The sequence below is a fragment of the Monopterus albus genome, unplaced genomic scaffold, assembly GCF_001952655.1.
Source record: "Monopterus albus unplaced genomic scaffold, M_albus_1.0 scaffold3.1, whole genome shotgun sequence".
NCBI lineage: Eukaryota > Metazoa > Chordata > Actinopteri > Synbranchiformes > Synbranchidae > Monopterus > Monopterus albus.
Genome location: NW_018127883.1, coordinates 7,900,663 through 7,928,003, shown reverse-complemented (window position 1 = coordinate 7,928,003; position 27,341 = coordinate 7,900,663). Strand labels below are relative to the sequence as shown.

At 40.9% G+C, this 27,341-nt stretch overlaps 2 protein-coding genes across 7 annotated transcripts; both read right to left on the bottom strand.

Annotated features, from left to right (window-relative positions):
* Positions 1–1,287: 1,287 nt before the first annotated feature.
* ikzf1 (IKAROS family zinc finger 1 (Ikaros)) lies at positions 1,288–18,075 on the bottom strand. Of its 6 annotated transcripts, none has more exons than XM_020604275.1 (8): positions 17,893–18,075; positions 13,452–13,505; positions 13,168–13,281; positions 7,219–7,488; positions 5,480–5,647; positions 3,922–4,047; positions 3,281–3,415; positions 1,288–2,851 (listed from the first exon to the last, which is right to left on the bottom strand). In XM_020604275.1, the coding sequence occupies exons 1-8, from the start codon at positions 18,035–18,037 to the stop codon at positions 2,142–2,144; spliced, it is 1,722 nt and encodes a 573-aa protein (XP_020459931.1). In that variant the 5' UTR covers positions 18,038–18,075; the 3' UTR covers positions 1,288–2,141. The 6 variants fall into 6 exon arrangements, with proteins under 6 accessions (XP_020459931.1, XP_020459943.1, XP_020459937.1 ...); XM_020604287.1 differs by having other exon boundaries at positions 3,311–3,415; XM_020604281.1 differs by having other exon boundaries at positions 3,281–3,412.
* Positions 18,076–23,184: 5,109 nt separating this feature from the next.
* spmip7 (sperm microtubule inner protein 7) lies at positions 23,185–26,744 on the bottom strand. The gene is made up of 6 exons (XM_020597246.1): positions 26,664–26,744; positions 25,504–25,571; positions 25,358–25,399; positions 25,127–25,234; positions 24,812–24,904; positions 23,185–23,345 (listed from the first exon to the last, which is right to left on the bottom strand). Exons 4-6 carry the CDS (start codon positions 25,228–25,230, stop codon positions 23,198–23,200), a joined length of 345 nt encoding a protein of 114 aa, XP_020452902.1. The 5' UTR covers positions 25,231–25,234; positions 25,358–25,399; positions 25,504–25,571; positions 26,664–26,744; the 3' UTR covers positions 23,185–23,197.
* Positions 26,745–27,341: the final 597 nt, after the last annotated feature.

Below are 27,341 nucleotides of genomic sequence, written 5' to 3'. Positions count from 1 at the left end.
AGGTTTGCACTGAATATTCACTTATGGACGTCCATTAATGGGACACAGTCATGTAAAGTGAAGAAAAGAAAAATCACAAGTTATAACATCATGTTGGATCCTGTTAACAGCAAAGTCTAATTCTTAAGGGACTATTTCAGTCAGATGGCTGAAAAGGGAAGTGAGATTTGGGATTCTGGCAGGGCCAGAACTGGTTGGCCAGATTATCCCTCTCATGCAAATGCCCTCCCTCCCCTGTTGGGTCCTAGTCAAGCATGGGGGACTTAGCACTGGCCACAGCTGCTTCTCGTTTCAGCTAAATCACACAGCAGCCATCTGGATGAGACTGTCACCCCTCAATACCACAGAGTGCCTCCACCGGGCCTGACCGGGCCTCTCCAGATAGGCTGGCCGTCAGAGCCCCGGCCCCGGCCTTCTGCTCCAGTGACTGAGACGCTCAGTCTCAGCACTCTGCTGCTGCCGCTCCTCAGAGGAGCAGCTGGACTTCTAAGGTCCTGGGCACAACACATGGCGACATGCTGCTGTGTGTATGTGAATGGAGGGTCTCCACACTACACATCCTGCAGACAGTTACCCCCATAGTGGTGTGTTGGCCTTGTATTCTCTGACCGTTTCGCTTCCTCAGTAACATAAACAAAAATATTAATATTTTTTAATTAGAAATTATGGAGTTTATCATTTATATGTACAAAAACACAAGAAAATACAAATGTTAGATTTGAAAAATCGAGAAAGAATTTTGCAACCACACAGTTATTGTAATTCATTGCATATGATTGTATGTGGAGAGGTGTTATTCCCCTCTCACTGTAAATGTTTTGTCAGTGTGCTCAGTGTTTTGGTATTTTGTACACAAATGCCAGTCATTCACTCTTGGTTTTTCCTTGACAGGCAGGACTGAGCCACCTCTTGAATGACAACTAAACTTATTATTAAAATTATTTCAGAAGGTGCAAGAGAGTGAAACGAAATCTCCATATTTTTAAGAAGGTACAATGATACGGTAAAACTCAGAGGAGCTTTATATTAGCACCAGGAATCATTCTCCGAAGCCAGACCCTAATTTAAACAGTGTGAGGAGTCATTTTAATATGGGCATTTCCATATTCCTCAACAAGAAGATTAGTAAAGAAAAACTGTTTGATTAAAACTGATATTTGGGCCATGAAGTGTCTGTATTTTAGGACCATATAATTGTAACAACGAAGAGGTAACACTGTTCATTCTCATTTACCTGGAGTTTTTATTTCTTTTCACCATAGACAAATAAACTCTCATTGTGCATATATAAAATATCCTTTATTGATATTTTGCAAGCATAAAGCTTCTGTCAAATGACTCATTTTCATTTTTTGAGTGACACAATTTTTAGCCATTAGATATAAAACCAGAATAACATTTTCTTATGATAAAACCAAAAAAATAGCTTCCAGCAGCAGTCATGTTTTTCACCTCAGATACATTAAAGACAGTTGAACAGAAAGAAATGCAGCTTTCTTAACTACCATACAGACAAACAACAATCACTGTAATAAATACAAAAACCGACTGGGTGTAAATGTGATATAAATAATATGTAGGTTATTACAAGAACAGGTTTAAACTTTTGAAAAAAATGTGGCGCTATCTACACGGACTGTTACATTTTTATTGATTGTATTTAAAGCCAATGTTAAAGTGAGTTTTCCTGCACTGAAACAGCTGCAGAAAAGGACCTCTAACTGATGTTGCAGACACTTCATTACAGAGATTTGTACATGAAAGGATGTAAATCTTTTCTATTTTGCATCCAGAGAAGGTTTTCTGCCTGGTTTTCCAAAAGAAAGGTCACAATTGTACATTTTATACATGTGGTAACTGTAAATATATGGTTTCAAACCTATATAAGATGCAGCACAGTAACTGCTGTGTTGTCTTCACTGCACAACACTTTTTGTTTTTTAAATAATTGCATACATTTATCTGTGTTCAATAAACATGCTCACTTTGTATAAAAACACAACCCTCAGACATCAACAGTGTATTTTACATTTTGTATTTCTATGCACTTATTTATAGAGCTGAGTGAGTGTGTGTGTGCATGTTTTCTCTATATACTCCTGTCTGTGTGAAAGCAAGTGTGTTCTCTGGCTGATGGAGGTTCAGTAGCGATGCTCCCCTCGTGTTATGTGAGAAGAGAACTCGTATCGGTCTTGGCTCCGGTGGCCGCAGAGGTTGCACTCGAAGGGGTCTCTGAAGCCATGGCAGCCCATGTGAATGGTGTACATGACGTGGTCCAGGAAGAGGATGCGACAGTGCTCGCACCGGTGAGCCCTCACTTGTTCCCCGTCTGCTGTCACCACCTTGAAGCCCTCGGAGGCCATCTCCAAGCTAGACCGGATGACCTCGTACTGCCTCTGCTGTTCCTCCTTCACCAGAGGTAGCACACCGTTCCTCACCCCCGAGTTGATGTGGTTGGTCAGGTAGATGAGACCAGGGGCCGCCCCTCCTGGACGATCCCCGTTGTTGCTCTCAGTGTCAGTGGAGTCCTGGCCGCTCTGGCTGGGCGAGCCGTCCTTCTCGCTGCAGGCAGACTTGGAGTTGGAGAGCAGCAGCAGGTTCTCAGCTGCACTATCTTTGGCTGACAGACTGTGGCCCGTCCCAGCATGGCCCTCGGGTGCAGGCTTGTGCAGAGGGTAAATTGAGCTGAGACCCACATCTGTAGAGGAGGCCGGAGAGGTCTGGACCAAAGGCCGGAGCGACTCGGCCCCCAGGTAGCTGATGGCGCTGTTGATGGCCTGGTCGATGACATGGGGCTGAATCAGCTCACCTGCTGCTCCGTCATAGGACAGGTCCGACAGACGTTTGTCACCTGAGGGGCCAGAGAGAGAGACATGAGAGAAATATGAAGGTTATACTTTACTGACAAGGTCTCTTACTGTATTTCTAGTCTGATACTAGCATTTGCCTCTGACTCATAATATCTTATTTTTCTCCCTCCTTTGTTATGAAGATTATTATTATTTTAATGCAAAATTCATATACAGGAATGAACACTCCAAATATTAAAACATAGTCTTTTCTTTCAGTGCCTAATGAAGGCACACTTCCTACTTAGGCTGAACTGCAATGCTAGGTTTGTTCCATTATGCTGCATGCATTCTGCAGAGCCAGGGTGACAAACAAAAGTCCAAAACAAAAGAACACATAACAACTTTCATAAGTGCTGCAGTCACACTGAGTTTTCAGCAAAAGTAGCAAACACTGTACTTAAACAAAGGAAGCAGATTTCAGCCCTTACCCACAAACTTCTGTGGCATAGTGCTCTTACGTTTAGCTACATTATTAGCTAGTCTGTCTAGCACCAAGGCTCTGTCAGATCCCGTCTGGCTTAAGTCTTCCCTCTGCTCATTCTGGTTGCTTTCTTCCTTTACTACTGGAAAGCAAGACAGAAAAGTAGATTTCAGAGTCAAAGTAATTTGAGTTTGTCCTGATTCAAGTGATGAACTGGTTGGTGCCTGATAACACATGCCTCATGCTCATTTCCTCACAGAGCACAGAGCGGACTTTTCTGACATATGTGAAGCACTTGGTCTGTAAATATTTGTTCATGTGTTTCCAGACTGCACTCTCCACATTAAGTACTGTATCTCAAGTGCATTCATTTAATTCATGACTGCAGAGTATATACGGACAAATACAGAACTGTACTGAGAGCAGGATTAAACAGACATAATCAGCTCTGCAGTATTTTGAAGCAAAGCTTCTGCATGAGTCTGTATTCAAATGAAACTGACATGAATTTAACCTGAGCAGCTAATCAGTGCAACACCATCAGCATGGCACGCTGTGTTTGTGTGCATAGTGATTCCTTCGCTCAGATGAAAGTAGATAATCAGATCGGTGTAAAAGTGCAGTGTGTGTGTCTTGTGAAGCACCAACCTGTGTAGATGCTATTCTGCAGCCCCATACACTGGAGGTAGTTGTGACACCTCTCCTTGTGCTCTTCGAGGGAGCTGCGCTGCTTGTAACTCCGCCCACAGTAAGCACACTTGTGGGGTTTTCCTACTGCAAAAAATAACATTATATCAGTGGGTAGAGCAGTGAAGAGTTCTGTGCAATCCATAGCACTATTTAATTAACACATTTTGGTTTAGTTACACATTCATGATACAACTTATAGTTAATCTAAATGCCCTTTATGGTAGCTCCTTCCTGGAAAAAACACAGACAGTGTTGGAGTTTACATTTCCAGTCTCAGGGTAATAATTATAAGACAATGTGGAGTTTTACTAAAGACTTGTGGTCAGACAAAAAAAAAAGAGCACCACCTTCAGAAAACCAGAAAACCCAAGGAAAATACCTGACAGCATCACTGTTTGACTGTCAGCTGATCTTGAGGAAATCCAGGGTAAAAATGACGTTTATAATAAAAAACGTTTTTTCATGTTTTTTAAAAAAAATATATAAGTAGACATTTATATTTCTTGATATCTACATTTTATAAATATAAACTTCAGCGATTCCTGTTTAGACAATTTAAATCCTGCTACTTTTTACACAACAACAACAATAATAATGATAATAGATTGACTATTTCTCCACCAAACCTGTAGTTCTGGCCTTGTAGACTACTCTTGGGGTACTCAGTTTAGACCCACTGGTTATGGAGTACATTTTACAAAAACTATAAATACACAGTTGAATAAGTAAAATATACAACAAATAATCTATATGAAGACAGACAATGGTATTGTTTGGTCACAGTTTTCAGTAGGGGAGGAGGGAGCATTGTGGAGTCACTACAGTAGCTGATTCCTCATGGCCATAGAGTTCAAAAAGTATTCAATAAAAACACATCGATAAAATGAGCATAAGCACTAGTTACTTTGGAGTCTATCACACATATAGCATCCCAGCATGTATTAATCCAGAGCGGAAAATTGTTCTGAACAACATTATGAATAATATTTACTAAGAACTACAGTGTCCAGCTGTTATAGGACATTATTTGATGATGAAACTATATATTTTTGAGCCATTTTTTAAGATTCACATTGAAACCAACAGGTTTGGGGCTGAGGTTCACAGACACGTTGGGGAATTCCACAATACTGATAGACAGATGATTGGGGTTTTAGTCTTTTCATGGGCTTTGGTGGCAGAAACAATTATCTGACTTTTACATAATAGGAATAATATTAATGCAGTGCAGTGATTGTGATGCTTTCATGTGTGTGACTGTAATCTTGCAGGTTATTCCTTTAGTTTTCATTTAACAATCTATTCAGAGCAGGCTTGGTTAGCATACTGTTTACAACCCGAGAAATTTTTCTAACACATACTTCTGCAAAAATAGGCGACACCATATCTACACCCTGTTAACTTCCTGTTATAAAGCTCAGAGCTCTTGCTGTGTGCACTGCAGGCATCCACCCAGCATTCCCAGAATTATCACCAGTGCAGAGGTTCACAGCATGGATGGTTGTTGCGTACTCACCTGAATGGGTGCGTAAGTGGCCGGTCAGGGCATCCCTCCTGCGACAGGCGTAGCTGCACAGGTGACACTTGAAGGGTTTCTCCCCTGAATGCAGCTTGATGTGACGCAGCAGGTTACCCTTCTGTGTGAAAGAGGCACCGCACTGGCTGCACTGGAAAGGGCGCTCTCCTGAGGACAAGAACACAACAAGGGACATATTACTGCAAAGAGGCAGACAACCCACACAGAAAATGGACAGAGAAAAGAATATCTTGCATATTTTACTGGCACCCAATTTGATCCTGTATGTATTTCATGTCTCTTATCAGGCATGAATAGTGATTTTTAAGGATTTTCTTGATTGCACTACTCTCCCTAATGTCACCATGTTTGGTCCCTACACTGACGACAATAAATGCACAAAATCTGTCATTTCTATGTGGATGAAAAAGCAAGCTGCTGCTGCTGGAATGCAGAGCATCTCTGCACTACAAGCATCCTGTGCACCAGAACCAGCTATAAGATGGAGCGTGGCCAGGGCAGAGAGCAATCGCACAGCCTGTGGGAGAGCTTCGCGGCAGAGTGACACTCCATCTCTCCATGCTCCCCCTGCCCCACCGGTATCTGGCGCACTGATCGAACAAGAGCCTTTCAGACTCAGCCTGCCAGTTCCGTAATGCACCATTGCCTAGGTCAATTTGATCTGAAAATCTCATTTTTTCCTCTTCTTCATCTCTAAAATAAGAGCGGCACATCACAATGCAAATTCAGCCTCATTTGAATAAAGCGCAGGAAACACTTTGTGTTGAAAGCCAGTCTTCCTGATCAGCGCGTCTGGAATAAACCAATATCCAGCCTCTTCGTGTGTTGTGGCATTCTGTGAGAACGTTTTAATACGGCTGTTTTTTCAAAGGCCCCCCATAAAATAAGAGTCACCAGTGAAGCAGCAAAAATATATAAAAAAGGAAATTCATTAAAAATGCATTTCAGGAGCAAAGACTCACCACAGAATATTTTCTATTTAAATAAGAGGCACTTCATTATATCTTTTATTGTACTTTCTTTTGCATTTACATTAGTCTAGCGTTCCTTTTTTTCCATTTTGAGTTTCATTAGTTTCTAAAGCTTGACAGTTAAGTGCCTTTTTCAGAAATGTTCCCCACCACTGGTTTGGCTTCATTACAATAGAATATCAATTTTGAAATTTGAAAAACTTTTAATAGTCAGATAATTGTCACTTCATGAAGATGCTGTTTAATTTCAGCAGATATCCTGTTTCTCAATTGAGGGCATGGTTTTTCTGGACCAAGTTTGTCTCTGCTACTTTGTCGCACAATAATTTGATCAGTTACTGGTGCTTGCCATGTGGCAGCTCAGTCATTTAGATGAACAATAATGAATGCTAATGGTATGCTCAAAGACTATTTCACACACGATAGGAGGATCTACATACAGCCAAGTGCAAGCATGCCATTACAGCTGCAACAGAGTATAAGGGTGACTACAAACATTAGAATAGGCTCCAAAGTTCTTTTCTAAGACTTTATCACTGTTGTTTGTGTATAGTAAAATTGTGATGTGTTAATGCCAAAAAATAGTAAGAGACAACTACTCTGAGATCATTTTTGCACTGTAAAGTCTAACTGCTCTAAATCTGAGGAGGAGCCACAGCAGACACCTCTCTACTTGTCATCCATCCTCTCATACTGACAGTGAACATGAGTGCAAAGGAAGGACAAGAAGTGTTGCAGGTGGCTTACCAGTGTGGCTTCGCTTGTGCACCATCAACACATTGGGACCAATGCAAACTATCCCACAGATATCGCACTTGAGCTTCCCGTTGGGCAGCCGGATACCGCCGGCTGAGGAGAAGGCCTTGGCTTCAGGGCTCGGCTGTGAGCCGTTCACCTTGGCCCCTGAGGCATCGATCACGCGCAAGTCTTCCGCGCACTCCTCCTCCTCCACGCCATTCATGTCACAGGCCAGCGCATTCTCCTCATCACTGCGAGCCTCAACTTTAATGTTACAGGCTGGAAAAGAGGGCGGGGGGGGCACGGTTTAGAATACGAGCATGCTTCTTTCATGATGTTATACACTAAAGATGGGCATTTTGTCAGTGTGGTATTGATACTGTGACATGAGAAGAACCTACATGAATGATCATTTCTAAAAGTGCATGTGAATTTGTTTTTCTTACAGATGAGCTGTTATTTACTACTGTTGTCAATAGTACTATTTATTTTTTTTAACACAATTTACCCTTTTTTTCAGTAATTAATTTGTGTTTCTCTTGGTGCTTAGCCTTTTATTTTGTTGAGCTGCTTTCATAGATTCATGTTTTGTTTTTTTTTTATCTCACCTGCACACTTCCTGTTTTGTGTGTGAATGAGGCATGTTGAATTATTTATTGCTTTTCTTACTTGTACAAATAAATGATGTGCTTACTGAACCATTTTGTAAAATCTATGTAATAAACCCAAACTGTGAAACTGAACTTTGAAACTCAGTATGATAAAATATGGCCCAACTTCACTGGGACTCATTCAGTGTGGTCCTGTGCCAACATGGTTCTGTTCTTTCCCTCTTTCTTCTGTCAGGCTAGACACTGTATAATAATACTGCAACTTAACTACAGTATAAATAGGGTTAAAATGGCTTTGTAATGACAAACCTTCTTTAGTGCACAATATGACATTTCCATGTTTACTGGGATGCTGCGTCAAAACTTCAAAAAATGTCCCTTTCTAGTTCAGGCTGGTTTGTGAATTCAGCCTGAAAATAATTGACAAGCATCAGATAAGATCAACTCACAGTCTCTAAACATTTAATCTGCAGACTTAGCTGCTTATATGTTTCAGCTATTTCAATTCCAATTGTTTCACAAGGATACACAGGTGGACAGCTTGTCTGGTGTTTGATGAGAGGAAGAAACAGATCATCTCTCACACCATCACACTTTTGGTGAAACAAATGACAGCAAGATAAACAGGAAACAGAGACACAGGAAGCAGTGTGAAACTAGGGACGACAGCGGTGTCTATCAGAGCAGCAGAGTGCAATGAACACACAGGCACACTCGCATGTGGCCTTTTTATCATCTTGTTCATTTACAGGAATCCTAATCTGTGTGGTTGTTGACATTTCCAACTTTACGGAGTACAGGCAGAACATGCTACATGATATGTTGAATGCAAACTGTTGCTTGTAGAAATATTATAAAGTCTGCAATCTCTAAGTGACATCTGCTGTTCCCAAAGTGATCAGAAAAGAGAAGTGTCCTCTGTGCTGAGTTACCAGCTCCATATTTTCCCACCAGAGAACTTTAGAAACATTTCAGAGAACTGACAGATCTTGCAAGTCCCACAGCTACCAGCCTGCGGTTTGCATGTCACGGTAGCAGCCCGATTTCCCCATGCCTCTACCTCTGTTTGTACAACCGAAGAGGAAGAAGTGGAAGTCATGAAATATAGGAATCTATGGAAAAGGGGAAGCTTCACAAAGAGGGCCTGTCTAACTGAAATACCAAGAATTATGGAGAAGTGACAGAAAGGGAAGCACAGGAAAGGAATTGTAAAACAGCCTGTTAGTGAAACAGGTTTTCTTTGTTTGTTTGTTTTGTAATTTTTTTCTTTTTGAGTCTCACAGAGACACCAAGGAAATATAAATCCCCCAATGTACAGAATGTTTTGTGTAGAGAGCAGGAGGTGGAGCTTACCACAAGAGGTTTATAGTCACATTTCTGATCTGTGTTTCATAATCCGATCATCTGTCTCTATCTCTTACAGCATTTGTTGTTGCATGACAAACAATCTGCTCACCTGACCGCTGAATTTCTTTGGACTACTTCTTGTCCTTTCGCTGAGCACAAGAGATAAGACAAGCACTAGCTATGCACGCAAAGAAGATAATGAGTTGTGAATCAATTACTGAACATACTACATGTGCATTCAAAATGCAATTACAGCGCAGAGAGAATGTTTGGGGAAATTTACACTGGTGCTATTATATCTATGATGCTACACTTGGGAGGTGTCTGGTTTAATACACATTAAGAGGTATAATTTAAGACTTTTATCTAAATATTCTAATAATTTATCAATTACTTTTAGCTACTGTTATCTAATTTAACCATTTTTCATCACTTTTCACTAACATTATCTCTGTATATGTCCAGTCAACATGTCGAGGTGTCCTTGAGCAAGACACTGAACCCCCAGTTGCTCCCGGTGATGTCACCGGTGTGTGAATGCATGAGTACGAATGGGTGAATGGCCAAATAATGTGAAAGTGCTTTGAGTGTGCTGTAAAAGCATAGAAAGGCGCTATACAAGTATAAAGCTGTTTACCAAATCATGTGTCCCTTACTTTAGTTGCTCCATAATCGCTAGCCATACCTCTACACAACTGCAGAAATCTTCCCTGGGGTACCAGTACTCCTGACTGGAAGCCACTGATTTAGAAGACCTGTTTGCAACTTCTATGAGGTGCAGTCGAGTTGCGCACATGTCCTACTAATTGTATTTGTGGAGATGAACGCGATTCGCACTTTGAACTGAGCAGTAGGAGTCATCATTTTTTTGGGGGGGGGCCTTTACAATACACAAGTTGCAAGATAGCATATAAATTTCTCACTTCAACCACCAAGGTTTTTCAGTCACGCATAGGCACTTTAATGTTGAGGTGTCAGAAAAAATTAACCTGGAGGGAATTTTGTCCCATTTGCATATCACAGAGCTCGAAAGCAAAACTTGATAAGTGGCTACACCACCATCCTAATGTCGTGTACGGTTTTACCCACAAAACCTCTGATTTTTAAAATTGACCACAATTTTTTGGAGAGTTAAGTAGTCTTACAATGTCAATGATGAGTTGTAAAATAAACTATTGCCATGCTCAATATAATAACTCATTTTAACAAGTTGAATTCTAAAACAGAGCTGTACATAAAGAATCTTGTATATTCTCACTGATTTTAGAAAATTCAATAGTTTGAACTATACAATAAGAAACCTTTCATAATGTATATTCTCAGTTCCTGAGACAGTGAATGCACCAGTGAGGCTCTCAGGTTGTCAAGTAGACAGAAGGGAACCATGAACACTGTGCTGTCCCTCACTTCTCATGGATATGGGGAAGTTGTGACTAAATCGGGAGAAGGAAGAAGGTTTTTTTACTTTATGTCATGTTTGTCATGGTCATACATCCTGATTTGCTCGTTTTGGGAAGCAAGTGTCAGATCACATAGTAGACAAACAAAACAGGTCGCAATAAAATGGTTATAACCTCAGGTTGATCTAATCCTCATATTACAGACACAGGGGTGACATGGACTGCAGTGAAGCAATGACAAATACTGAGAGAAGTGACTTACAAAAATATTTTAAATACATTTCTAGGATAAGTGAAAAGAAGTATTTAGGCATCAAAGGAAGAAATAATCAAGTTATATTAAAAGAGAGCAATAGCAGATAAGAAGCAAGTTAGCAAGAAACAGGGAGCCTACTGGAGGTTCCTGTTACTGACTTTGCTGCTCTCATTGCCTGGAAATAACCCTGTGTGCAAGGTAGTGGAACCGCATGTGTTAAACTGTGCCAACACACTCAATACAACTTGCAGGAACACCAAAAACAGCCTGCTTTTCCCCTCATGCTTCTTTTTTATAAACTCGCCTCCAAGTTTTCAGGAACTAGACAACTCAGTGTCCCTCTCAGTCTCATGCCTCTGAAATAGAAAAGACTCTGTCTGAATCACTGAAAGTGAAAGACAAATGGTTTCTCTGGGATGTTGTGAAGGTCATCATACAGCCTTGTGACTTTAACCAAATAACCAAACACTGTTTTTAGTTTAATCCACACAAGACAATAAAATGAATGTAGTAATGTATCTTTGCTCTGACAATTTACTAAACAGTAAACATTTTGATAGGGTTCACTATGACGAATAAACCTCCTTTATGTCTGGAGTCATATGTGTGAATTGCAGAATTGTGAGTGCCTAGCAACAATGATGATCCCAGTCTGCAAAGACTTATTTGCAGCAGGAAACAACCTGGGTTTTGAGCTTTTGATACTCCGAGATCCCATGTACCACATATAGCCTCTTGGTTTTTGCCTTTTTTCACTATAGAGACCTGTCCAAAACATGATCCTGAGTGATAATTATAACTCATTTGAACTTTTAGCACAGAGGCAGCGATGCATAGATGTACCAGATACTTGCACTTCCCCTCTTTGCTGTTTGAGCTCTTACTCTCTCTCCCTATATAAAGACATGCACACACACACACACACACACACACTAATGTGATCATACTGCATTGGGAATGAACAGAAACTCAAAAACAGTGCATAAAGTCAAGGATGCATGCTACCAGCTGTGCCCTCTTTGCTCTCTTTACATGCCACAAATAAAAGTCACAAATTTAAATCATCTGCTTTTTCACTGTTCACTGTTTTTCCAGATTTAAACATCCATCAGTCAAGTGAGATTAGAGAGACGTAGTCTAACAAAGCTTGGCTCTACACTTGCTGCCTAACACTTGTTCAGAAGTGTTCAAAGATTCCTACATGACAGCTCAACAGTTGTTAAGTCAAACAGAAAGCATTTGTGAGTAAGCGTGTGTGTGTGTGTGTGTGTGTGCAGGTGTGTGACCTATATGGTGTAGTGATGCACTGATGTTTCTCAAACTTGGCCCTGTTCCTGAACGCTTTATCTCCAGGAGTGTTGAAACTGCCTGATGGCAAGTTTTTCTTAGGAAACTCTTACACATCCTATTTCAGTTTCCGCTCACTTTTTTTTTTTTGACTGTGTGCTGCTAATCTTTGCCGTTATCTGGATAAATGGAAAGACGCCAATAGGATGGTCATATTTAAGCAATCATGCCTGTTTTTTGTTTTTTTTGCCATCAAGTAAAATAATTTGTTGTGACAAAAACAAAAATAACCCACATTTCTATGTTCCTGAGCCATACCACTGTTTGCACATTTGACATTTTGAAATGTCTTGTGACTATTTTTAACATTCTGAATATTCATTAGCTTTATTCATGTGTTGGAAAGCATTAACAACCTATGAATAAACTGTAGTAGGAGGCAGAAGGATACCTCTGCTATTTGTCCTATGAAAAGTGTAGTTTACTGAGCATTTCAGTTATTTTCACACACCAAGGAGACCTAAGATAAACAGACACAGTGGATGTGGGTCCTCCTAGCCTGCTTCATCCTTATTTTCACCATGATATTCCCTGGCTTGGTGTTCATAAACTCAAATCAAGGCCACATTAGCTATTCCTTAAGATTCCGCTTATTAATGACATGACATGAATCAAAGAGATTTTTTTTAACCTTTTCAGTCAGTGACCTACTTATGTCTTTTGCAGTTTCAGCTAAAATTTCCAAGGGATTTGGAACGACAAATATCTCCCACTGGATGTGTATGGGATTAAATTCTAAAAACACTTTCATGCTTTTTAATGTTTGTCATGTAATGCTTTTGATACCGACATCACTTTTAGTTTGCTAATGAATACATTACTGCTGGGGGGAGGCACTGCAGTGGCTTTTACTCATTTTGTTGCTGCTTCATGGGATACACTCACCTTAACACCTAGCAATTGCACACTCATTGTGATTTACATTTAATTATGACAGGCATCAGTGATGTTCTGACTGGCAGTGGATGCATTTGTTAAGATTTTGCCGTACTCGTACCTTTGTCTCCTCTCTTGTTCTGCTGGTGGGCAGAGCTGGCTGACAGGTCCTCAGGGACGGCCATGGGCTCCTCCGCCTCCTCAGACGCCTCGTTGGTGGGCAGGCTGTCTCTGCCTGGGGAGACACACACCAGCAAATGGCCATCACTCACAGTGCGACCCCTCAGTGTGTCTCATTCTAGATGAGCTAAATTGCCTCTGGGTGGGTGTAAGCGCCTGTTTGTGGACCTATTGTATTTACTTTCTGCATTCTGTGGGTCAGTCATGCAGGAGGTAGTGTTTTACCTGGCATCTGGGCCATTTCCTGAGCCTCCTCTGTCTCCATGCGGTGCAAGTATTCTAATGGGAGAGAGATGGAGATAGAGATGTGTGTAAGTTTAATCAAGTGCAGGCTGAAGGAACAACATTATAAAAAGCTAGACTGGAGTAAAGGGTGTACTTCTCAGCGTGACTCCAGCACCTCAGTGAGCTCACTCCTGTCACAGCTGCAGACATGCCACTATCCCTGCATTACATTACAACGAATTGGAGACATTTTCATTACAAGTCTGACAGAGAGACTGAGCTTGGAAAGTGGCTTGGGTCCGGCTGATGGGGCCCACTGGTATAGCACCGGGTTGCTGGGAATGGGCTTTCAGACTACATTTGTTATTTATTGTTAATTTCCTGCCACATAATCATCCAAAAATGCAAACTGACTGCCGCAAAATTAAGCAGAAAATTAACTGGCCCCAGGTCACCGAGGATGCGGGTGTTTGCCGTGCCCAGCTGATCAGTGCTCGTGTTCTGTCTAATTTACTGAGCATGCATCGCTGAGCCCACGGCCTGAGCACAGACACATGCAAGCCACAGTCAGAGACAAAGAGAGGGGGACGAGAGAAAGGCAGCGAGATAGATGTAAAGGCAGAGAAGTAGATAGCAAAGGGAGGGCAAGAAAGTCAGAAGAGCATACGCAACAGGAAGGGGCAGAGAAAAGGAAAGACAGAGAAGCAGGCCAAAGGACTGAGAAGTTCTCTTTATGTATTAATTTTTTTTAGCAAGACAAGGCAGTCGAGTCCAGGAGTAATCCTCCGGCCAGGCCTGAATATCTGAGGAGTCACCAGTGCTATGGCCCCATTAATAATGGATGGCCCTCAAGCCTGCAGCAGATGGGCCACACAGCCACAGCCACAGCTCCACCACTTCAAGAAGCCCTTGGTGGGGCTGCCGCCCAGTCCAAGCAGCTACACAGAGAGAAGTGAAGCTCCCAAAAATAACGAAACAAGCCCAAGGGAGAAGGGGAACCTAGGCCTTCCTGTTTTACTGACAGATGGCTCCACACATTTGGAACAAATTGTGGGAAGCTACCACGCCACTCTGTCGCAACACACAGTATTCTGCGGAGTCAAGTCAGGAGCTCGGCAGCCTGCAGACACCCAGGATGCAAGTGTGAGGAGAGGGAGGGGGGAAGAGGTGGTGGTGGGGGTGGGGGATTGGGGGGCAAAGGTCACTAGTGCATATCATTTGTTCAGCACAACACCGGGTTGTTGTGTTTTACTTTGTTAGTTTTGGTCTGAGTTCTCCAGCATCTGGAGTTTGGAGGATGGGGACGTAGGAGGGTATATTCTCATGTGCCTTTTTTTCTGGGCAGATGGTGCAAGGGGAAACATGGATGTGTTGGTGGGGGGGCTTCGACAAAAATAACGAGTTCCTATAGTCAGCCACAACCCACTTGCGTAGGCATGTGGAAAGTAAGGTGCATGTAGAATATTCAGGAAGTAGCTATTTTGTTCACGTACAAAGCGATACTATTTTCATGCCTTTTGCAGTTCATGCAGCAAAAGTTTGTACAGCTAAAAGGTTTTCATTCAACTAACCAGTGATGTTTGTTTCTCATTTATCTAGTTGACTGAAACTTAAAATCTGAAAATAGCAGGACTTGTGGGCTCCCTCTTATTGCTCATGAGCTGGTTGTAACCAGGTGTGTGTTGGTGTGTGAATGTGGGGTTATGAACTGGGGGCAGGTGGAATCTTTCAGCCAGTGAAATGGAAGTCACAGAAAAGACTTCAGAGACACTTCTCACTGTGCAGGGGGACTGGAAAAGTTTTGGTCTGAGTATGTCAAATGTGTGTGTGTGTGTGTGTGTGTGTGTGTGTGTGTGTGTGTGTATTTGGTAGATGTGGGTGGTGTGTTGGGGGAAAGGTTAGAGGCGTCTGCTTATAGTGAGGTGCAAAAGCTACACCAGGGAGCAGGGTGGAGATGAGAAACAGTGAAACCGTTAACAGATACTGGGGACCACACCAGCAAAGTCTGGATCCCCAGGAAGAAGCTCAAACACTGGTGTGTGGGCTCCATATACATAAGTATACATAATACACATTTAATACTGGAAAATACAACAAAACACTCAAGTATAGAAACAGCGGAAAACACAAAAAGGGTCCTTCTCTAATGTTTCACTTAGAACTACATTCATGTCATTAAAATTCTTGCAGCTTTAAAAATTGTAACAATATTAAAACAGTATTATTAAGGCAGTTTATTGTCTGTTACCTTTAAAAGACTGATTAAACATTAAAATCCACAATAAACGTGTCATTTAAGACCAAGGAGGCTAATGTGAAATACTTGTACATATTTTTTGTTGATGCCAAATGGATGTTTGGCTGCAGTAAAACATGTTATAGCATTTAAATATATCAGTATTTGCTCAGCACAACATGGGGGGTTACTCTGTGGAGCCACAACTTTGTAGCACCAATTTATATGTACATAATTACACACATATATACATATAAATAAATAAATTATATTGATTTATAGCATAAAAATAGCATTATTGTTGTCCTCACTCTGTACAAACAATATGAGTCATATAGCTAATTATTTCTTCTCACAGGCACTACCAAAAGTTTCTAGTTTAGACAGTTAAAGGCTTAATAAAAATTTCTGAATGAATACTTTGGTTTCTTGAGAAGTGATGAAGCTGTGGGTGCTTTCTTATCAACCATTAGGAAAAGAGATCATCCTACACTGCCAAGCAGTGTGGTGCATGGTCACCTTTGTTCAAATGCACATGGAGATTCTCATCAGTAATTCACGGCTGTAAGTGGGTAGATACTGTTAGCGGATGTGCTCTGGGAGCCCATCAAGAGGGTGAGGGGAGAGTAAAGGTGCGGTGAAGAGAAGTTTCCTTCATTTGCATCTGACACACTTCACTACTCTGCTATTCAGACATACAATCATTTTAATAACTGTCTGTCTTCCTCTGCCCCCTCCTACTTCTGTTTCTACTGACAAGAAAGCTGATGTATCTGCAGACAGATTTGCAGCACTTCTCTTTCCAACTGAACTATGAAAAAATTCTATTTGTGCAGGTACTGGGCTTCATTTACAAGTTTTAACATCTGAACGCAAACTTACTTTACTACTATTATTTTTTCTAATTGTTTTTGTTAAGTGTTTGCATTTCAGTGTGACTTTAGTAAAATTGCAGAGATATTAGCTTCCCACAAATGTTTCAGATGCATAAAAAAAAATAACACTGCACTTAAAAGTAAATTTCAAATGCATATTCATAGGACTTAAAATACAGATGGCATAAAATGAATATGCTGTCACACAGTTTCAGATGTGAACAAACGAACTACAGCACAATGAACCGTGCTTTACATCACACAAATGATACTTTAAAGATAGATTTATACCATTATTATTAAATCTTAATGTGGCTTAAACTACTAGAGCGAGCGTCTACAACCAGGAGCTTTGTCTTTGCAACGTGTTAAAAAGAAGAAAGCATTTTATTTCCTCAAGAGTTTGACAGCAGGTTTTTGTCTGGGCGTTGATGAACAACTTTCCACTTCGGTGTCAGCAGTGTAAAAAGTTTCATCAGTCCTGCCTTCATCAGGGGAGTTCTTTCTCCCCTTCACGCAGGTGTTTAACAACTAACTAACTGAGACTGTGGTTCGAGCAGGTGAATACAAAGCTTAACGGTATGGACAATTATCGAATTTATTGATTATTAATTTATATGAGACATTAGACACAGCGCTGGTCGGTGCGTACAGGACCGATTTCCTGTTTTAGCGGCGTTACTTTATCACATTCGGTTTGGTTTGGGGGCCCCTAAAAAATTGCGCTTTAATTAAAAGTTGTTGTTTTTTCATTGGTAATTTGTCTTGAAATATTTCTTTAAACTTCAGGCACTGAGGGACTATCAGGAGTCTACTAGGTCCGCACATCTGTTGCAACAGGTGCTGTAACAGGAGTGTAAAATCGCACTAAATAGGTTAAAACCTTAACAAAATGCGCAGATAAACTTTTGGTAATCTTGGAAATTAGATTTGTATTTTTACATAAATCTGAGTTATTGTGAAATAATTTGTCGATGTGTTCCCAAACGAAAGAGATATGTGGAAAAAGGGGAACATTCCTCTATGTCCCTTTAAATACTGGCTATACAAATACAAAATAACGAAGTAAAATAAAACATTTTCTGTATTTAATTTCATAAAGTACGATGGTTTGTTAATCCGTTACACGTCCTTCACCAGCGGAGAATTGCGCGTACCAAACAGGATCTGATGCTGAGGCGCACCTGCACCGAAACTATAAGGAGAGCTTTTTCCAGTCAGGTGCAAATGTCTCCTAAAAATCTTGAGAACGAACTAGATCAGCCTAAAGGTCTTGACCTAGCCTTTGAGATTAATGTGGAGCTGAAACTCGAGGTAGAAGTCACTTTACCTGCTATTCCTTGAGTTTGCAGTATGAAGTTCTTCCAACTCTCCCCGGCTCCATGTGCAGAAGGTCGCAGCCCCGCGGCGGCCCCATGGAGCTGCGCCCTGAGTCCCTCCCCTCTCCACTGCACTTCCTCGTTCCAGCCCAACATGACTATGTCTCTGAGCTCGACTGAGGCATTTTGCTTGCTTTTATCCACAGGCCTAGTCTGCGACGGGGAGCCTTTGGCACTTGCTTTGTGCTGTGCCAATAAAAGCTGACACCCAGTAGACCATTACTGGCAGCCATGCATGAGATGGGATGAGGCGCGCGAGGAGAGTGGACCACTCATTCTGTCACCTGTTCTGGCATTCTGAAGCAGTCCATGAAATTAACACAACTGTTTTCTTTCTCTCATAATCAGTTTTTTCTCTTTAATATATCATCGGCTTTACTCTCTCTCTCCAGTGATGGTCTCCTCAGTGTCAAAGCTGCCTGTTCTACCTCATCACATTAGAACCCGAGCAAATCGCTTCTTTTGTCGTAATTTTAGTTAGTTAATTTCTCTTGTAAGATCAATGTAAACTGCGTTCTCCCCATGTCAGTGCCTCAGTCCTGCAAAAGATTATCATGCAGATTTGCATGATATTCACTGACATGTGGTTTTCCCTCTGGTTTGGTGCACAGGAGTGTGCAAACCAACACTATGCCACTGGCTTTGGGTGTCCAAACCCATCACTGATGTCTTAGTTTCAGATGAATGAGGGTTAAACCTTCATTATTAGAAATTTTCTTGCAGTGTTGATCTTTCACAGCTGCTTGGAATAGACCTGAAACGGAGACACGCAACGTTCATTCATTCATTCATTTTCTCCCGCTTAGTCCCTGAACGGGGTCACGGGCGGGGGGCGGGGGGGCCGGAGCCAATCCCGGCCGGCAATCGGGCGAGACACGCAACGGCAAATATAAATTAGTAATCCATTACCACACACTGCTTACATTTAACTGGATAAGGTGCAATTATTCACAATTTTTCCATGTGTTATTGTTCATACTGACAGAGCATGTAATGACATTGTACACAGTACAGTACAGCAGCAGCCACAAATTTCTATACAGATCCTTTAAAGGGTTTGTATCTATGATATGTACTCATATATTGTCTGAAATCATTTAAAAAGATATTGATTAAAACTGTAAATAAATAATAAATAACCTCACCTGTGGTTTAACTGAACAGTTCACTTATGGTTATCAGATATGTTGTGTTGTTGTTATCTAATATGAAAATCTGGTGGAGTGGACCTGTGCTGTAATTGCTGTATTTCAAATTAAAGCTTACAGTATTAAGACAGTCTTCCTTCCTTCACTGCTGATTAGGTGACAGCTTTTTTTATTTAAGTTTCCAGAACAAGTCATGGTTACACACCACTGTTTTCTCTGCTTGCGACTGTCTTTCCCAGTGTCCTGCTGTCCTCAGGCCCCTCAGAGCCCTCTTATCTCAGGAGAGGCTGTGTGTGCTGGATTGCTGAGTCACCTTTCGTGGGAGGCTGCCCTTATCTCCTAAGAAGCACAACATTCAGGCAGTTGGTTGCAAAAGGAGGAACTTTAGGCAGGAGTGCTGTGGCCTGCTGTGTCTTCATGGTCATAATATAGATTGCAGCAACGTTTGGCGACTTCCTCAAAGCCTCACAGCCAGAACTCCTTCATCTGTAAGGCCAGAGGCTGCAACATTCTGTCATGCAGGTAAAAACTGCAGGATAGGCAACTCCTGAAGCCACACAGAGGGAATGCTGGGACTGAAATGTGACTCAACGCTATCAGCAAATGCAGAGGCATGAAGTCATGACTGGGGTCCCCCATGACCCAGCGATACTCCCTCTGAGTGACACAGCAGCTTTACTCGCTGCAGGTCTGAGAGGTAAAACACTGTCCGGACAATGATTCAGTCAAGATTTTAGAGAAGCTGACGCAAACTTGGGATTGATATTCACCACTGGCTGAGGTGCTGATGATCATCCTCATGTGTTACCTTCTTAAAAATGTGGAAATTGTTCTTGGTCATGTGGAAATGCCTGCAGATTAATGCAGATTTCTGCAGAGAGTTTCACAGTTTTATAATATTATTTAATTTGGTAACATTAAACTTAGGTTACATGGCTGCAAATCAAACGAAACACCATCCTCTGCTCCTTCAGGTTAATCCACAACCTGAATCAAGCCACGTTGGTGTAATTAATATCATTACCTGGCAAGTCTCAAAACATCATCAGGCAATGTAGCCGGTCGACTGGCGAACAATAGGCTCTGGCTGGTTCTTATTTCATGGATCTTTAAGCAGTATTCACTGTTTCACATTTGGAAGCATGAGCAGCATGTAACCCTTAATTGGTTTCAACACCTTAATAAGTCAAAGACGTTCAAGAGTGATAATCACATTAAATAGTCCAATTTTTCTAAAAAGTCAATTGCAAAGTGAAAAACTCTCTTTCTTTAGGAATGCATTATACTGTGAGGATGTCAGAGTAAATTAAATTCTCCTCTGCACACTAAAGCATCAATTTCCTTATGGTAATTATCTGCTGGAATAGATGTGTCACTAGAAGGAGTCAGGCATGCTTGACATTTAGCCTTTTTATGGAGAGGCGATGAGTAAAAATTAAGACGAGGAAAAGGAAATTAATCTTCAGCCCAGGCAGGCTTCAAGAGATCCTGCAGGATAGTAGCAGAATCAATCATGATGTTTGTGAGCCTGTTTTGAAAAAGACCCAGTGATGAGATTCAGAGACTGGATCTGAGGGGGATGGGGTGGGGGGGTATGATTGCTATGAGGAGGGTTACTCAGTTTTATTGGTTGTAAACACAACAGCAAACAGCATCTTGGGTACAACATCAAGTTTAAAGAAAGTGTTTAGAACATTTAGGGGACTATGCTTCCTTGCTTTCCCACTGAGATTAGGTGTGAAGATTGAAACCATTCAAAAGAATGTAGCAAGAAAAAGTTAGCTTAGCACAAAGCTCGAGAACAGACAGAAACAGCTTGCTGGCTGCACACAGCCACACTATAACATGTTAGCCAGTGAGTTTTAGAGATGTAGGTTGGCTGATTGGTTCACAATTCAAACTTTTAGTTGAACACAGGAAGAAATTCAATATTTGAATTGTAATGGCTACATGTCCAATTGGCTCACCTGCTATTCTGCCTCCTGAGTGGGTCACATATTCTATAAAGGTCAAATTAGTTAAAATTACATACTTAAAATTACATACTACAGTAGTTCAAATTCATTTAAACTTCACTTTTTGAAACAGTGGCAGTACTCTACTTTGGGCAGAGCTGAGCTAGCTATTTTCCTCTGGTGTCACTCTGGTAAGCTAAGCAAAGCTGTAACTTGCTACAGCTCCATTTTTGGCCAGCAGAGGATCTAGGGGGGCAGTGGCCAGGCTGGGGCACAGACTCAGAGAGGGGGTGGTACTTTTGAAATGCATGTACAAGTAAATTAAACCACTAGTGCTATGAAATAATGAATCATACAATATTACAAATCCTTTTTTTTTTTGTCTAACGTTGGCTGTACTCCTTATTTACTCTTGGCTGGGAACATCACTGCTGCACAGTGGTCGCCACTCTGCTGCCACCCCTGGTCATCTCCTGAATCCACCCGTATAAAACTGTCTAGAAAAGGAATGCAAAATCTAAATCATCTCCAAAAGTCCTAGTGGTGAAAAGTGACCAGTAATTACTCTGAAAATACTTTAGCTCACAGTAACTAAGCCTCATGGTCTCTCAATTATTTGATAACGCAGTTAGAGAAGAGTGCTGGCTACTCACAAAATTTAGGCTTCAAATTAAGATTGTCCAGCACATTAAAGCGGTGGTAACTAAACATCAATTTCAGACAGAGCTGTCAGATGATATCAAGCCAAAAGGAAGAGTGCGCTCTCGAGATTTACTGGCTTCACTGCAGTGCCAAGGAAACGATGAATCTCAACAAATATATAGTGTGTGTTGGTATGATTCAGAACTCCAGATACTAACACACACTACTACTACTAATAATAAGACTCCAAATCTTTGAAGTTATGAAGTTCAGGTGTAGCCAGAGGGGGTAAGTGTATATCCAGATACGAGAAATATGACATAGGCAGACTGCTTGTTAAAATAAGTTCTTGTTTTCTATTTCTACATGTTAGCCATAGAATATGTGATGTGTAGACATTGGAGTTGAGAGTTGTAACTAGGCACCTTTGGTTGTGATGTGCTGTGTAATAATGAGAGTCAGCTAATAAGCAGGCCTAATGTAGGCTAATTAATTACACTTTTCAAGTAACTTGTCCAACACTGCTCTTTGTGAGGAATGCTACACAGCCTGTGAAAACAGGTGTACTTGTTTTCTGTACTTCTGAAGGAAACTTTTCCAAGTTTGAATAAATTACCCTGATGATATCTAATTAAAAGTTGCTTTTGAGCTGCATTATGGGAAATGTAGGCTCCAGCATTTTGGAGTTTTATTCATACTAGAGACTAAAATCCAGTTCAATTTTGACCACTCTTTGTAAAATGTGACTCTGGCGAGTCCCCCAGCTTAATGGATGTGCAGTACTAGTATGTATCACTGAAGTGCCTTTTTAATGACAAAGTGTAAAATAATTGAAATGTGGATTACAATAATTAGTGAGCACACAACCTTGATTTGTCACAAAATCAAAAGTGCGTTGAAGTACAAATCCTTGTGAAATGTAAATCTAAACAAAATATAGATAAAGAGAGACAGGAAAACCAGCTCATCCCTATTTCCTGTCTAAGCGTAAAGCTGCACAAACCACAAACATAAAAATATGGCTTGCAGACACTTAATAATGTTGATTTGCATTACAGTCACATCTACAGAAAACGTGCATCTCAAAATGATGACTGCAGACTGCAGTGATTATGTAGCTCCTGAGCAAAATAGATCGGGTTAATGCCAAAATATTACTTAAATGTCAGTTTATACTGTTAGATATGTAACATTAGTACAGAAAATTCTTACTTCCCTCAATATCTTCTCTGTTTTGTCCCCTCACTTTGCCCTTCATGACAGAAACATTGAGTGTGTGGGCTAAAACACACACATACACTCACAGTGAGTGAGTGAGTCTGTGAGAGAGCGAATGTTTAAGAGGACAATGCCAGAGCTCACTACCCAGAGTTAGAAAACCACTCATCTAAATCAGGGAAATTATGATAATGGGGCATCTCATTATTCTCCAACTCACTCCAAATCAGTCACTGACATCACATCATTATAGAAGTAATAAAAAGCAAACTGACTCCTTCAAAACCTTCTCATCAAGTTTGTCTAATATCTCCCCTTGCGTATGTGTATGAGACAGGAAGTGCAGGTCTCAGGAACGGGTTGTTGGGGGTTGTGGTGGTCACCATCCGGGACAAGGGCGCCACACAGGTGACAACAGGACTCCCTGACTCTTCAGCTGCCCTGTGAAAATATGTCATTATTAGAATTTATTTAGAGGAGTCAGTAAATTATAAATCATAGTGAAACAGCAAATAACTAAGACTGCTACAATGTGACATTTCAAAACTACCCAGAGGCACTTGTGCAATGAGTGAATTCTGGCAAACAAAAATCCCGAGGACGTCTGACTTGCAGCAGACAGTTAATCAGTCCAAGTGCTTGTCTTGTTTTCTGTTTTGGGGAGGAAAATATGGGAGGCCAGCCTAATCAGCAGAGGAAACAGATCTCAGAGGGTGCTGGGCTCCAGGAAAATGGATCTGGGTTGTGAAAACCACGATTACCACGAGCTGCTCTGGATTCAACCATCTGGAGATGCCTGCTCCAAAAGCCGGTTAAGTTCACTCAGCTGGGGCCCAGCTAGGAAACAGGTTTGCACCTCCTTAACAGACCGGCAGTGCTCCCGAAGCAGAGGGATGTGTGCTCTACACAGCAAGATGTGTTAAAACATTTAACACTTCCCTTTTGTAAACTGAAATTTTCAGTATTAAGCTGACATTATATGACTTAAACATTTCTTAAATTAAACATTTTCAGCTGCTTTTGAAGCCATTTAAAAAACAAACATTCCCTTTGAAATCTCTTCTATGCAAGAATCTTCTTTTTCCCTTAAATTATCCTTCATCTAATTTTCTTCCTAGTGGTACTGTAAAGAAAGAAATGAAGGAAATAAGAATGTCAAAATAATATTTATTGCTCTTTTCCTAATAACATTATAAGCATTCTTAAACTTTCTCTTTTTATTTATTCTTATTTCGCTTGAAATACGCAGGTACCTTGTATTCTTCTTGCTAAAACAGGACTGTGACACTGTGCACAACAGTTTTATGATGAAAGATGTCTGTTGTTATTAGTTGTTTGTGAGTTGTCACTGAGTGGATGTACATAAGCAATCGTGTCTTAAGTATCATGAAGACTTAAATTATATCTGGCCAAAGATATTAGTCAGCTGCCTGCTGTTTTTACCATTTCTTTTTTGTTTGTTGTGAAGAGTTTATTCTAGGTCTATTTAGCTTCAATTTACTTTTTTAAATTACAGGTTCAAAATGTAACTTTTAAATTATTAATTTGCTAAACATAACATTTCTAACTAACATAATAACATCACCCACTGCAGTTAGTGCAGTTTGGGTAACAATCACCCTGACTTGTATTTCATTTTCAATGGAATGACATTAAAACAGGATGACATCTCCATAGTGAAGTAGGAGTATTAAAAGGTCTATGACAGTGGTGTGCATTAGATCGCCCTCCAGTGGACATTTGTGATCATTATTGTCCCATGCCTTAAACCCATAAAAATCATGTATTGAGTGGGGTGAAAGCTCAGTGGGGACAGCAGAAGATTAACTGAGTATAAAGTAAGAGCAGCTGAACATCAGATAATGATTTATTTTGATGCCTTCAATAAAGCCACTGAGAAAACTCACCCCGAGGCATGTGCAGGACTGCAGACTGCAGCATCAGCAGCAACAGAGTTAGCATAGGCAGCCTTGCCTGTGTAACCAGGGATGGTGGCTCGGCTTAGCACAAGAACAAAGGTTTACACACAATTTATCTGATTAAGAATGAATATCTTGCGACAGAATTTTCAAAGATAATAGCTGCTTTTTCAGAATCTACATTAGTTATCCTGAGTGAAATTAAAAAAAAAAAAAATTCAAGTGCAAAATAAATGTCACGCTAAAGCACAAGATGCTCTACAGAGCTATTGTGAACGTATGTGTGATGCAGGTGTGTCTCACCATGCTGTAGCTGTGTAAGGAGGTATAGTGCTCCTCTTCAGGGTCAGTTGGTGAAAGTCTTTCTCCATGTTGTCAATGTTGTCCATGTTCTCAGAGCCGATCATACCACTGCAAACACACGAGACCACACACATGCTGTAAAGGAAGTTCAAGGACAGTTCTGAGCAAACATGCTTGGGATACGGATTTAGCTAACATGTACTGTATGAAAGACATTTATGAAGTACTCACGTGTACAGAGGGATTTGACCTGACCTTGAACATACACTACAGCTGAAAATAGGGAGGAAGTAAAGCTGCTTAAAAACTGGAGCTCAGCATTAAAGTTACTTCTATTAAGATGGACATGGAGTTTTCACTTGCTGTTGAAAACATACAATGATATGGGCTTCCTGGCATCATTCCTCGATCGAAGCTGCTGTCTGCTCCACTCAGCTCCAATACACTGGAAAAAGACAACAACAATAGGTTGTTTTTCTTAATGTATGCATCTACAATACCAGCCAAAGGTTTGGACACACTTTCCCATTGAATTGAATGTGAAAGTGTGTCCAAACCTTTGAATGGTAGTGTGCATCAGGAAATACAATCTGGTGTAGTCTCTTCTTTTATAAACTTCACCACACAAACACACATGTATCAGCAGCTCTTTGAAAGTGTTCAGCTCCAGGTTGTTGTGACCACACCACAGGGCCAGCTGTTCAACATAATGAAAATCATCACACTACCTTTGATATCTTCAGATCAGTGTTGTAGCAGTAAGAAAACACGACATGCGACCAGAAGGGTGCTGAGTTCAGGTTATTGTTATATGTCTACAGTCTGGTTTTTCATCAGCAACCAAACAGGACAGGAACAGACTCCAATGGACAGAATCGTCGGTGCCAACCTGCCCTTCATGGAGGACCTGTACACCTCACAGGTCAAAAGGACAGGAGAGAAGATTTCTGCAGACCCCCATGTGAAACAGTGTGGCTTATTGATGGGGTTTTTTGGCTTAAAAGAAGAGCCTGTATCAGGTTTTGGATACATACTGTATATATACACAGTACATTTTAGAGGGATACATTGTTTGTTTGTTTGTTTTGGCAGTGTTATAATAAATATATTTCACATGGTGGAATGAGAGAAATATAGTAGTGTAAAAAATGACTTCAAACACATTTATGCCTTTCAGTAACACCAAACAGTTCAACTGTGGGTTGGTTGTTTTCACTGAGAAAAATAACAGTCTGTTCATTTTTTATAGTAGCCTAATTACATTCAAATAACTTAATTAAACTGACTTTTCTTCCGTGAAAACCACCACTGGTTAATGACTTCAGCACAACAGTCCTCTCCTCTGTAAAATATTCCGTTCCAGCCATGTTACATTTGCACCTCTTGCCAGAGTAATCAGCTAGCCTATTAAAAATTTAACTTCCCTTCAGCTGTGAGTGTAAACGTGTAGGAGCCCACAGCTGGACAACAAGTAAACAGTCGAGCTCCGGCCTCCAGCCTTGGCAGAGCTTGTCAGTGGTTGTTCTCCATGGCTCACCTGCCACAGCTGAGGTCGGCTGCTGTAGCGCCTTGGTGACAGACACTCGCTCAATGGGTGTGCCTGTTTCTCCAAGGTTGTTCTTGGTGCCCTCAAGCGCCGGGGTAACTTTGCATCCCAACCAACCTCCTCATAACTTCTGGGGGGAGCAAACAGGAAAGACATCTGAATCAAGTGTCTTGACTGTAATTGATTAACCGGATTCCCAAAGGCTATTTTCAAATGTTTAAACAGCCATCATCAATGCACAAAGGATATTAGACAGCTTATTAACTGGGGACCTAATTCTTCATCTGCATGATCCCACTGAGCAGCGATTAACATGACAAGAGGAGCCGCTGTTCCCTGATGATATCAGCAACTTAGTCAGACACATTCACTCTCAATAATCCTCAAAGCAAAATTACACTATGTGTGTAAATAATGAATTATGTGGGAGGTGAGCTTTGCTGAGAGTCAATGAAAGATCATTGGTTTCTGACCTCTGGGTTGCAGATGTGTATCTGAAATGTCGGACTGCCGGTGTACTGTCTGTCCACTGTCCCAGATGAGGGGGGGAGCCATCCTTTAAAAAAAATCATGTTCATAGTTAATTTTTTCTTCATATCATATCAATCATACAGCAACTGGCTCTTTCTCTCTCTCTCTCTCTCTCTCTCTCTATGTGTATATATATAT